The sequence below is a fragment of the Buceros rhinoceros genome, unplaced genomic scaffold (genome assembly GCF_000710305.1).
Source record: "Buceros rhinoceros silvestris isolate BGI_N320 unplaced genomic scaffold, ASM71030v1 scaffold11325, whole genome shotgun sequence".
Taxonomy (NCBI): Eukaryota; Metazoa; Chordata; class Aves; order Bucerotiformes; family Bucerotidae; genus Buceros; species Buceros rhinoceros.
Window position 1 is genome coordinate 79876 of NW_010413510.1, and position 13397 is coordinate 93272.

The 13397-nt window shown below is 48.7% G+C and overlaps 1 protein-coding gene across 1 annotated transcript in view; it reads left to right on the forward strand.

Annotated features, from left to right (window-relative positions):
• The window catches only part of LOC104494003 (collagen alpha-1(V) chain), a gene marked incomplete at its 5' end in the record, with an annotated part of 114653 nt that overhangs the window by 44398 nt on the left and 56858 nt on the right, over positions 1–13397 (forward strand). Inside the window, 7 exons of the mRNA XM_010136778.1 lie at positions 1042–1083; positions 1337–1399; positions 7508–7582; positions 9130–9222; positions 11686–11742; positions 11902–11955; positions 12601–12654. Coding sequence (XP_010135080.1) covers positions 1042–1083; positions 1337–1399; positions 7508–7582; positions 9130–9222; positions 11686–11742; positions 11902–11955; positions 12601–12654 — 438 coding nt within the window. The remainder of the gene's footprint in view (positions 1–1041; positions 1084–1336; positions 1400–7507; positions 7583–9129; positions 9223–11685; positions 11743–11901; positions 11956–12600; positions 12655–13397) is intronic.

The window sequence follows — 13397 nt, forward strand, 5'->3', positions numbered from 1 at the left end:
TCGTTCAGCTCAGCCCTGTCTGCTGCAGTGGCTGCTGTGGGGTCAGCTGAGGCCTTTAGCCCTGGAGCCTGAGACCAGGAGACCAGCCAAGACCAGTCCTTGCACTTGCTTCTGAGCTTCTCCCATATGAGCCAGCTGCCTATCTACAGATTTTTACAGGCTGATTTCATCGCATGGGAGAGCTGTTCCTGTGTGCTACAGATGAGCTGGCAAGTGCTGGGACTGCTTTGGCTGGACCTGGGTGCTGCTGGGGGCATGGTCACTGGTCCAGAGATAAAAGGGCAGTGGTTGCTGTGGGCTCTTCCCAACAGATCGTCCTGATGCCTTCTGGAAAGCATTTGCCAGGTTTATTGGGAGGTTTCTTTCCTGCCTCTTACATACCCATGAGGGAAAAAAAAAAAAAAATCTCGATTCTACTGAATACATGATAGACCTGATTTAAAGTTATGACAAAATATTTAGATTAAAAGGAATGGAATAACATTATTCTACTATTTTGCCCACACAGTGATTTCCTAGGTACACAGAGTAAATCACAGCATGCAGTCTGCTGGGAAAGCAATTTGGAAAAAAAAAAAAAAAAAACCCTTGCAATTTGATTATTAACTTTTTTTTTAAAGCTGCCTGAGTCTAGAAACAGCTTCTTCCTGAAGGGGAGCTTTTCTCCTGCTCCAGCACCATCACAGCTGGATGGGCCCCAGGGTTTGCCATGAGCTGAGGAAGAAGGGTCGGTGTGAGGAAGGTGACCCTGTGATGGGGTGGGGGTGGGCTTGGTGCTGGGGGAAAGGGCTGTTTTGCTGTACCCTGCATGATAGAGAGTATTTGGCTTTTCAGTGGGCAGCGTCTTTTGTGTCACTGGCGATGGGGACCTAGGAGATGTCGTCCAGAGTGTGTGGAAACCCTTCAGCCCTGGGATGCCTCGAGCTAGCAGCAAGACCTGTGATACTCCAGAACAGATAGAGCATTGGGCTTTCCAGCCCTGCAGTCAAAGTGGCCTTAAGGATGTGCCTTGCTAATCACTTTTTTCTTCCTCTTGCTTAGGGTATGCTGGTGGAAGGCCCACCTGGTCCCGAAGGCCCAGCAGTAAGTGGCACTTTGTCTACATGTTGCAGGGAAGGGTGTGTGTGGTGTGGGGGTGCTGGATGCACGTGGAGGTCTCAGCACACAACTCTTCCCGGGCTTTGTGTTTCCATGTGTACAGAGCTCTTGGGGGTCAATTTTCTGGTCGAACATAAACAGAAATCCCTAATACTTTTCTGTTTGTACAAATGTTACAAATAACAACACATCTTTTGTTAGTGGCTTAGATTTTTTTTCCCTGTCTCTTCTATGCTAGGGTCTTCCAGGACCTCCAGGACCAACAGGACCTGTGGGCTTAATGGGTGACCCTGGGGAGAGAGTGAGTACCCATGTTTTTCTCCTCTTTGGCTGAAGCTTTGGGATGGTTTGTGTGTGTCCCATAGAGTGGGACTGTGGAGCCCTAAAATATGGCTCCTCCTGTAAGATCAATATCCTCTGAGTCAGCCCCAGAAGGAGCTTGTGGTAGGGTACAGGGCAGAGGGAAGTTTGGCCTGACATCTCATGGAAAATTCTCCGTAGCACAGATGAGCTCTGTTTTTTCACAGAGGCTGAGGTGGGCTCAGCCTTGGCTGCCAGAGCAGCTCAGTTTGGGTCTGTAACTAAAGGAGTGCATGCAGTGCCCTTGAGCAATGCTAGTTTGGGTGATGGAGCACCAACGTGGGGGCAGTGCTAGCAGGAGAAGAGTGGTTCCAGTCTCAACGCAGCCCAGCAGGTTCGCATGAGCAAAACAAATGGAGCTTGACACTGTTTCAGTGCCTTGGTGAGCCTTGATGTTGAGTGCAGTCAAATGTGATTTCAAAATAGCTTCTGGTGTGCTGTTTCATCTGGGGAATGGGGCTCTCAGAAGCCCTAATGCCAGCCTCCACCCATGGCTCATGGTGGCCTGTGGCATCCTGACAGCCCTGTTAGCTGAAAAGGACAGAAAATGTGCCTACAGGTGAGTTTCTGAAGGCAGGCTGGGTTGGAGGTCTGTTCTTCCAGCGCTGCTCCTGGAAAGTGCAGGAGGCAACAGAGTGGCAACAACACAGATCGCAGAAGATGTGCCCGAGTACACAACATCGCGCTGCTGTCAGTGCTGTCACCAGCTGTTTCGAGGAAGGGAACGCTTATCAGAAAATGCTTCCCTCACCTGATCGACGATGCCCTGAGCATGTTTTTCTGGCAGATAAGGCTGCAGATAAGACCTCCCGCTACCTGTGGCAGGCTCATGTGCACCGCAGTGTCTGCCACCGTCCAACAAGTTGGTTTCCAGATGGGGAGCTGCATCCGCTTTGCCTCCTGGGTGCCCAGGAGGGAGAAACTGGGGTGACCCAGGCTCTTGGCATTTGTGGGGCTTTGCATTCGTCTGGCAGATTTTGGCTGAATTCTGCCTGGACGAGGTAGGAAAAGCCAATGACCAACTTCCCATGGGAAGGTTGTGATAGAGAAAGGGTGTCGTGCTCTTCTGGTGTCTTAGCAGACCCAGAGAGAACAGGAAAGAGAATTCACTCCACTGCAGAGGATCAGAACAAGATCTCTGCACGATGAGGGGCTTTACTGTAGGCTCGTCTTTAATACTGAGGTGATGCCAGAGGTTTGCTTCCTCTGCGATCACCATCAGGTGTGTATCAAACCCTCTGCTTCCATTTCATCTTACTCCTGGCCTGGCTGCAGACACACAACGCCAGCCGAGGCACCTCTGGGAAGTGACGATGCACAGTTAAACACCAGGATGCAAGATGGGATGTATCAGAATACTGAAAACACCAATTAGACAGGAAGGATGAATATTTTTCCTGAAGTCATTCCTGGCCTGGCTCTCACTATGGGTTAAGTGGAGGCTGAGCCACTGTGCCTTAATTTGCAGAGGTGTTTAAGGTCATATTTACCTCTCCCTTGTCCCCCCAGCTTTTAAACTCCAGGTGCGTTCCCTTTGCTGTCCAATGAACCCTTGAGCTCTTTTCTTTCTAGTGCTGCCCTTGACATCATTACTCTCCCACCCATTGAGGTGGTTCCCATCCCACCTGCTTGTCAGCAATAAGCAAGAGGTGGGAAGTTGCTCCTCCAAATTACCCTTCCATTGGGATGGGTTTTGGGGTCCCAGGGGCATGACCAGGAGGAGTTGGGTTCCCAGATTTTCTGCTTGCTGGAAGACAAAGCAAGCAGCTGGCTCCAAACCTCCGTCATTCACCCCCAGCCTGATGACGTGCACATTGCAAAATGCAACCACGGAGAGAAATACAATCATTGCTGGCCTGCACTGGGAAGTGTCTGCTGTGGTTTTAAGGTGCAGTTGAGGAGATTACTCAGGTGTTGGAGCGTTCCTGTGGCAATGACCCTAACCTGAGCCATGTGTTGTTTTAAGGATCTTTGTTGGCTTGTTGGTCCCCGACGATTTGGCTGGAGTCTGTTGGCCGCTGCACTCCCACATCCCCTGTGGGGCATTGCTGTAGAGATCCCTCCACCTCATTTACACTCCTGGTGTATTTATTGTTTTTTGATGGAATAGTAATAACGTTTCTTGTGGTTGTGACATGATTGAGAACGAGAGGCCCTGACTGTGCTCCATCGATCGGTGCCTGCAAGCTTGGAAAGTCAATATGCAGCTGCAGGCTCAGCCCATGGCTGGGAGCCAGGGCAACCACTCAGAGAGGTTGGCTTAACCCTTGAGACGCTACAGTCCTCATTCCTCCTGCACTACTATGGCAGAAGGACCAAGAGTGGGCTCTGCATCCTTGAGTGTTGGACTTCGTAGCAAGCTGGGCAAGGTCCCAGCAGTGGTTCACATCTCGCAGTGGTCTAGGATTCAGAAAAAGAGCTGCACGGCTTCATCAGGCTCTTCATCCTGCGTGGGTCCTACACGTCACCCAGGTTTTTCTTCTCCTCTTGAGGAGCTGCTCCTGCTCCAGGGGATTCAGTTGCCTGGCAGGATGCATGCTGACCCTGCTGAGGAGGGGGTCTGTATTTCTGCCGTTTGTCCAGGCAGATGTGGACATTTGCTGGCCAGGCTCCTTTTGAATGGCCGTGCAAAGCCAATCAACAGCAGCCACGCTGTCCCCGATGACGCTGCTCCACACCCTGCAATGAAAGGCGTAATTTGCATTCTAGCACAGACAGCACATCGTGCTTTTCCGAGTGTCCAGAACAGAACGTAATACAACGTACTGTGCATCGAAAAGTGGTGAACTTGCAGAGCCAGGAATTGTGACTATATTGAAATACTCCTTTTCAATTAGAGCAGCTCCTCTTTTAATTTGTTTATTATTAACCCTGCCTGTAGCTCATGAATTTACATGACACTTATGTGTACAGTGAGGAGCATTTCCTATGCCCGCAGCTGAGAGAATGACTTTTTATTTGCTATCAGGCAGGTGCACTGAGTTAATATACCCACACTATTGAGCTGTGTTAATATTGGCCAACGCTCATTTAGCTCGGTTTTATTCATCGTGTCAGTTTGTTCATTTATCCCAGTTATTTTTCAGCGTGCAGAAGCGCTTGCGTCACCGGCAACGCTGCAGAGCAGCCTGTTTGTGGGAGGTTTCAGAGGACCCGTCTGGGGGGTGAGGGTGGTGGGGTGTAGGGTGACTTAGGCAGGTTTCTTCGAGCAGTGGGAAGAAGGAAATGTGGTACTTGGGAGTTATTTCGTGGGGACTCCGGATGGAATGGAGAAAGTGGAGAAAATGTGCTCCTTTGAGCAATGTGAGCTGCAGCATTAGCGCAAACTGCAGCTCTGTCACCGACCCCGCCGCGTGGTGGACATGCGGGGGGTTTGGGTGCTCAGGGCTTGATCAGCACGGCTCTGGGGAAAGGCTGCTTGCAAAGCAGTAGGTACATCTTCCAAGACTGTGCAGTCAGTGTGTCCTGATGGACTTAGTCCCCCTGAGGATGGTTTTGCTTCTCAGAAGTACAATAGGTCCCTAAAATCCTTATTAGGGTTCTGAAAGGCTGGACATTTTCAGGGTGCCCTTTTTCTCCATGAGATGGCAAGTGCTGGCTTACTTAGAAGCTCCCAAATACTGCAAGAAAAATCTGTTGCGTAATTTTCTGACTAGGGCTGAAAATGGCAGAAAAATAAGCCTAGAGAGACACTCAAAGCAAATTTTGAGGCTCAATACTGCGGGCTGCTGGGCACTGCTGTCGAGGAGCCCGAGCACTAACACACTGAGCTTTCAGTTTAAACATTCCCGTGAAATATTGCATTGGTGTTCGCACTCAGCATGGCATTTTAGAGCACTGCACCAAATGAAAGTTGAAGTCCCCATCCTGGGCTGCTGTGTATCAGCAAATCTCTATTTACATAATAAGAGTGACACAGATTTACAGCACCAGAGAGTCTGGTGTGCTGCAGCTCTTACAGGCGATCAGGAATTTAAATCTCAAAGTGCTTTATGGATTGGATTTTTCTCCATACCTTTACCCCCCACAAGGAAAAGACCTCACACCCCCAACCTGAATCAAAAAGAGGTGTTTATGCATGAAAACATCTGTGAGACAGAGCGATAAACTTGTTCCTGATCCATCATGTGCAGGACTAGAGTTAAAGGAAAAAAGAGAGAAAGGGAAGAAAGTTTATTATATAAAATTAATCTGGCCGAAATTACTTATTGTGCTTGTGCTCCAGCAGCCGGGGCTGCCCTCTGCACCAGTGTCGGGGACGCTGGTGTGGGCCAGCCTAAGTAAACAGCATGAATGTAACATCATGAGCTTGTCTGAAAAATGGATGGGCTGGTGTGTTATGCAGTTTCCCTTTGGCGCTGAGGGAGCTGCTGGGCTTGGGGTTTGGGTTTTTTTGCTAATAAATCACTGGCTGCAGTGGTGTCTGCTGCAGCACTGGGAGCAGCGTTGTTATTCCGGGCCGGTTGCGGTGCAGAGCTCGGTTCCCCGTCCGCAGCCCTGCTCTGCCCTGTAATTGTGGTGCAGGTCCAGCCACAGTCCAGCTGCAGTGATGGGTGGACTGGGGCTGGGTGGAGTAGCGGCAGCTCTTCACCCCCACCCTGGTGCTGGGCTCTAATTTAGTGCTTGGAACGTTGGCTTGAATGTTTTGGGTTCTTTTTTAAGAGGGGGGTGACAAGGGAAGTGTGAAGTTGAACGTGATACAGAGGGAATGGAAGAAGAGGGAACAAAGGTGTGAGAAATGCAAAGAGATGCACCAAGATCTTGCTGGAAGACAACGAGGCAAGGATGACACTTCAGATGTTTTGATTGCTTGGCTTTTTAAAATGTTCAGATTTTTAGGGACTTTGTTACCTATTTGTTTTTCCCTCCTCCCTTTCTCGCCTATATCCAGCTCCCTTTGCCTTCTGGGACAAGCGTGCGACTTTCTGGGGCAAAGTCTGGCTCTTCTGTGGCCCTGTAGCCTGTTAATATAAGCCTGCGATAAGCAGGGGTTTCTTTTTCCTTCTGTTTGGTGTCTGCATCGGCCAGAGGGCTTCAGGCAGGCTGAAGAAGCGAAAACCAACGTAAACGCTCGGTGCTTGCCCTTCCAAGGGCCCTGGTTCTCCACAGCTGGATTTATTATTGACATTTACTAAATAGGGGAGGGCCAAGTCCTCGAGCTGGAGCTGCTGGCCAGGCAGTCCTGGCTGTCTTGCCATGGAAGGAGCACCAGGGCTCCTCTGGGCCTACCTGGGATATGCCTGAGACGCTTCAGCTCCTTAAGCTGGTGTGAACGTTGCAATGAGGTGCGCAGAACGAGTGGCTGGATGTCGCGTGCGTGGAGGGATGTGCAAACTTGGGTTAACTGGTGCTTTTTCCAAGTACGCAGTTGGGAATACAAATAATCTATGGGCTGTCTTAGGAAAATTGGCCATATTTGATTATTTATAGCTTCATCAATAGATCTTTTACAGCACACTTGTTTCTTTAGTACAAGTCACAGATACTCAACTGATGTTAATCAGCACAGCTCCATTGAGGTCCTCAGAGTTTTACTGATTTACAGCCGCTGACAGGATCGCTCCATTGTAGATGGAAGTAGCCTCGTAGGACTGAAAAAAAAAAAAAAGAAAGAAAAATGGGATGACCCAGATGACTGAACATGTACAGAAACGTATTTATCTTTCTACATTTCAGTCTCACTGATCTGAGTTATGAAGTTTCATACACTTTTTTTTAATAGGTTTTAACAGACCCAACTAAACATTGATTCCATTAACTTGGAACGTTGTAGAGAATTTTATTGCTCGCTGGAAAATTGAATATGGCAGACCCTGCAAACATGGAGGCCAGGATGTAAGGAGAGGGAATTACAAAGAAAAATCATGTACACTTACAGATGTGCTTCCACAAGATTTGCCATAGTGTCGGGACACCTGCACGTGTGATGTGTGACTGTGAAGATAGAGAGCCTTTTGTATCGTGACATCGGCCTTGATAGCCACGATTGCTTATGTACGGACACAACTAAAACCATGCTAGAAAAGTTTATTTTTATTTCCTCTCCTAGGGACCACCTGGTCGCCCAGGTCTTCCAGGAGCAGACGGTTTACCAGGACCACCGGGGACAATGCTTATGTTGCCTGTGAGTACAAGTGTCACTGAAAAAGCATTTAAGTTGAAACAAACTTGGGCTTCTTGGCTTTGCTGCTGCGTAGCGCCTGTCCTTGCAGAAGTCTACCCTCTCTTTTACACCAAGGACAGTTATTCCTTGGTATAAAAAAATGGATCCAGATGGTTCCTCATGTAAATCTACGTTTTGCAAAGCTCTATAACTTCTTCACTGGTTGAAAGCACAGGGGCAGGTAGGTTAAAATTTGAATAAGTTGAATAAGCTTAAGTGTTTCTGACTGGGTGTGCTGTTGGAGAGTGAAAGTCACAAAGAAACAACTGAAGACACCCCTAAGGGTCCAATTCCCAGGCAGAACCCTCCTACAGGAACCTCTAGCAGCTCTTCAAAGCAGGTGCCAAAATTGTAAGCACCTGAAAGAACCAGGCTCTTTGATGACCAGTGGTTCATTTCCATTGGGCTTTTTTTCTCCTACATGAAGCAAGCAAGTCCTGAGTCAGCTGCCTTGGTCCTGGGATGCTAAAGGAACGGTTATATTTTGCATCTGCTTTGATGTGAGAAAGCCCTAAGGAAACCAGCTGCTGAAAATAAGTGGTTAGGTACCAAAGGGAAGAGTCTATAGTGAAAAACCGCAGCACGTTGTACGGGCTCCAAATGGCAGGGTGATACTTGTGTAGGCTCCTGGCGTGGTGCCTAGGACAGCCTGGACCAAGGGCTCAACGTGGATCTTAGCTGGCCCGGACAGTGCATTGGCCTTGCACAGGAACCAACCGTAGGCCTATAAACTGCATCTCTTTGAACTCGCTTGCCAAGTCCATGCGGTCGTATACCTAACGCCAACCGAGTGAACGCAGAGGTGAAATGAAGGTGAAAGGGCTGTCCAGGGAGGTTCTGCAGCCTGGGGAGTCCTCCTTGCAAAACCCCCAACCCACGTGCAGTTAGGGCAGGAGAAGGGTGTGTGCCTTGGAAAGCGTGTTTGTGGCTTTTGGGGGTGGAAGAAGCAGAAGAAAACATGAAAGTTCTTCACTTTCAAGTTTGGGAAACTGAAATGTTAACACTTGGGGTATTTTAAATGCTTTATGCACCGAAGGGTCCTGGCTCGAACAATAGGCCAAAGTCTGTCTTTGAAGCATGCTGCTGCACAAACACAGCTCTTGTCCCAGGGCAAGCGGGCAGCTACAGCCAAGTAACCTGATGCGACCCCATCTCTGGGGGGCTCCTGCCCAACAGCATCCGCACCCGGAGTATCAGCCCTGTGAGAACTTTGCATTTAGCTTTGAAAAGTGGTCTGTGAGGTCCTTACAGTTCAGAGCCTACAATCCCTCTCATTGTGCGTTCATTTGAGCTGGCAGGATTTGCTGCGAGGGTACAGACGTGGGAAACGGTTGCTTTGTGCCTGTGAGCTGGGTGACCTGAGAGCGCCATGGTTAATGGGATGGTCTGGAAGGACAGCGATGGGCTTGGGTCGGTCATGCTGAACAGAGTTGTTTAGGAGTCAGGGTAATGTGAGGGTGGAGGGACATCAAGCCTGTGACCTGCTTTCTCCATCTTGTTCCCATCAGTTCCGCTTCAGTGGAGGAGGAGATGCTGGCTCGAAAGGACCTCTTGTCTCAGCCCAGGAGGCCCAAGCCCAAGCCATCCTGCAGCAGGCCAGGGTAAGTGAAGGGCATTGGGGGTGTCTCTTGTACCAGGTGCCCGAGGAAGCAGAAGAGGACCGGAATGAATATGTCAGAGATGTCATCATACTTGCACCATCCACGGTGCTGCTGGTGGTGACAGCCTCTTGTCTGACAGAATGGCTTGTGTGGCTTGAGGTGATGCCATCAGGATGACTTGGCCTCTTCCTAGTGGCCAGCAATAGGTCAGCCCTAGAAACATGGTTCAGAATTGCCTTGGACCAGGGCTTCTGCTGGTGCCAGCAGGCAGAGCTGTTGGCTTCAGCAGTGTTTGCTGGTTATGCTGACAGGTTTGAGTCTATATGGACAGTTACAGTATGTGCTGTAGGGGTTTTCTACCTTTCTTCCGTTTATTTGGGTTTTTTTCCAGCAAAGGGTAATTATTAGATGTATGTCACAGATATAAGCTGTCCACTGCTCCACAAATCTCAGCAGGCAGACATCTGTCTGCAGCTGGGGTGCGTGGCTGGACGTAGCCCGTCTGTTACCCAGAGCTGTTGGCAGTCTCCTTAGCACAGACCTTTTGGGCTGGTCTGCTGAAATAGGCTAAAAAGCAATTTATTCCAGCCTTGAATGAAATAAATTCCATTGGGCTCTTCACCCGCGGGGTGCCACGTGCCCCTTTTAGGTTTATAACGAGGGTTTTGCCTCAGCTGGGACTGTTCTGGTTTCCATTCCATCCCCTGTTACAAAGGAGTTTGATTTTTCACGTATTCGGGTAGAGTGCAGGGCCCTGATGCTACCAACCACTGCGTTTTGCTGTCCATTAACCTTGCTCTGAGAATAATATTGGTGGATTATGTTTCTGGTGTTACCTTGTCAGTCTTAATTTCAAGGCTGCCTATGGCTTTTCCATCAGCATTTTATTTTGCTGGGAAATAGGGGTTTTAACCAGATGAACATTTCATGAGAAGCATCTGCTTTCGCAGACTTGGGTTTAGTTCTAGATTTTTTTTTTTTTTTCCTGCCTGTTGAAAATTGTGACTGTTATGAAAAAACAAAGAACCTTCCTCCCCTCGCGCAAAGTCTCTTTTCTCTGTTTCTTTTAGTTTTCACTTTTTTGGAAAAATTTAAAAAACAAATAAATCCTGTGTGACTTCTGAGCTGTGGATAAAAAGTTGAATGTTTCCCTAAAGGGGGAAAAAAATCAATTTCTTGGTTAACTTCAACCTATTGTCAGACAATTTCAGCTGAAAGCCCGGATACCAAGGCAGAAAAGGAAATAAATGACTCTTTTTTTTTTTTTTTGTGGAGAAGCTACAGGATATGGCAGGAATGGAAAAGGAGTCCTGCAAGGAGGTTGATATCTCCTTTCCTTATTTGGGGTTTGTTTTTCTTGTTATAGTTGTGGTTAATTGCATTATTAGGTTGCTTTATTCCCTTAAAATTTGGCTTTCATTGTACATCGAACATCGTCCCAGCCAGCCCTGTTTGAGAGCATCTCCCTTTTAATGGGGTGTTGTAAAAAGATGCCATATAATCTAGCGTTTGTGCAATATTTATGTCATTCTAAGTGCAGTCGCGGGTAGATTTTAATTACTGGAGTACACAGATAATTACAACTCTTTAAAAGTGTTGAATTGTCACAAGGGAACAAATTGTCCGAGTGATGTTTTAAAGTGTGGACCAGCCCCGTTACCCACCATGGAAATTACTGACTTGATGCATGGCTACATGACTCCTTAGTTACTGAGCTAAGAGCCCCCTGTTGCCAATGGAATGGTCGTTCCGTTTGCAGCCTCTTAAATTGTAACAAAAAAAAAAGGAAAAAATTCCTGCAAAACTGAACTCCCAGGATCGTAAAAAAAAAATATCCTCCTAAACCAAACTGGGATCATAAATGTATGTGAACAAATCCCGGTAAGCCTGTCCAGGCAAAGGTTTGATATTCATCTGCCACAATTTGTCGTCCAAATGTCTGCTTTATTGCGTCTGTTTGTGATGGTGGGAAAGAGAGTCTGACCTGCAGAGGCAGATTCTCATCAGCTCTTAATGTAGGTAACTCCTCGCTGCTCCCTCCGCCCTGGGCGTGGGTCTGTGTGCACCTATACAGGGGTTTATATTTTGTGTGCATGGTGCAGAGTGGATGTACGAGGGGAGGATGCCTGCAGGCAGGGGGGGTGTAGGTCCATATGTCCTCTCGGCAAACCCAGGCATCGTCTGGGGGCTTTCCCCATTTGCGGATGCAGAAAGGAGCTTGTTGGGGCAGCAGGTTGGACATTCTTCGGTAAATTCACTGAGGGTATGGACATTGCTCCAAGGCTTCATGGTTCTTGGGGTGTGGAGAGAACACCTTTTGACAAGAAAGACTGAATGATCCTTGAGGTCTCTTCCGACCTGGTATTCCAAGTTCCGTATGGCTGGTGGCGTGATGGTGGCTTTGCCTCACTGCAGCAACAGAGCAGAGACACCGACTGAGCAGCGTTTCTCTTTCTGTTGCAGCTGGCGCTGAGAGGACCAGCAGGTCCGATGGGTCTGACGGGACGGCCGGGCCCCATGGTAAGTGAGTGGGCAAGCGAGGGCGGAGCAGAGCCAGCTGGTGCCAGCTCCGTGGATGCCCTGGGTTACCTGCATGAATGGCTCGCTCTTAACATGGTTTGAGTCTTCCCTCTGGCTCTGTTACGGAAAAATGTAATAATTCATGGTCTCTATCCAAAGGGACCCCCAGGCAGTGGAGGACTAAAGGGAGAAGCTGGAGAAATGGGACCTCAGGTGAGCATGGGCAAATTGGGCAAGCCAGGGGGTCTGGGGGAAGTGAAAGCGTCGAGCTGCCAGTCCTGCTGTAGAGGCTGTTGTGAAGGAGCCCTTCAGTAACCTAATGCCAGCTGAGAGGAGGAAGGTTTGGGAACATCTGTTTTGCATATAAATGTCCCTTTGAGTATCCAAATGCAGACCAGAGACAGAATTTTAAGCCAGCAGCGTAAAATGCTGCAGGTGGTAGTCCTTTCCTGCAAAGATGTCTGCAAAGAGTCCTGTAAATAGGAGATAGGATGGAGCGTGGGGAGTTTGCTAATGCTCAGGAAATTGTCTGTCCAAGCCGTAAATCCTGCATTAAGGGAAAGTTCCCGTTTTCTAATGGTGGGGGAAGTGATTTGTTTCCACTATGTGGAGCTTCTTGTGGGGCAAAAGCTTCCTATGGATAAACACATGCAATTCCTGTACAGACGTGCTCAGTTCTGAGCCTTTCCTGGGTATTACGAACCATGGGCTCTGCTCGAGGAGTTCACATCCCTTTTGGTAGCCCTGGTGACCCTGACAGCCCCAGCAGCTCCTGATCTGTGATACCAGCAGGCGCTGGGTCCATCTGTTGTGCCTTTGAGTGATGTCATTTCTTCCTCTCTCCTTGATGCCTTGCAGGGTCCACGAGGCATCCAGGGTCCTCCCGGTCCGGCAGGAAAACCAGGCCGCAGGGTGAGTGTCCTGGGAGCAGTGCTGACGGCTGCATTATCTACGATTTCTGCTAGAAACTGCTTGTTTCTGCTGCCAAACAATTTGTGAGCAGCGAGAGTGTTGCACAAGAGCAGGCTGGGGGCCAGCCAGTGGCGTGTCCAGGATCTCTCCATCCATCTGGGCAGACGCAAACAAGGATGAGAGTTAAAAGTCAGGGGTGTGGGGAGAACTGCAAGTCCACGCTTCCCGCTCTTGTCTCTTTATTTTTGTGATGTTGAGGTTGTAGCTGCATAAATGCCTCGGGCTGGTTTGGGCAGTCCCCAAGTCTCAGTAGTGCATGAGTAGGATCCAGTCCCCGAAGGGGAGGATAAATCATGCTTACTGCTATAAATCATGCTTACTTGCTCAGCTGACATCTCTGATGCTGATTTTTATTTTACTCCATCCTGTGGCTCGTGGTGATTTGTCTTGCCAGAGGAAGAAACAAGAAAGTCTTTTGTGTGACCCACTTCTGGCTTTCTTAAAAAAACCCCTCTATCTCATTTCAATTTGCAGACACCTTCATTAGCCTATCTTAAAATGTGCTGGAAGAGAATTATTTCGAATTAAAATCAATGACCATGTCCCAGCATCCATGTAGTGAAGCACTTTCGCTGCCGTTTGTCTGACACCCCTCATTAGTGCCAGGCTGAGCGGGGATGCAGCTTCACAAACAGACCAGCGTTTTCTCCCTCGCCAAGGGAAGCTGCTCCCCAGCCAGCGAG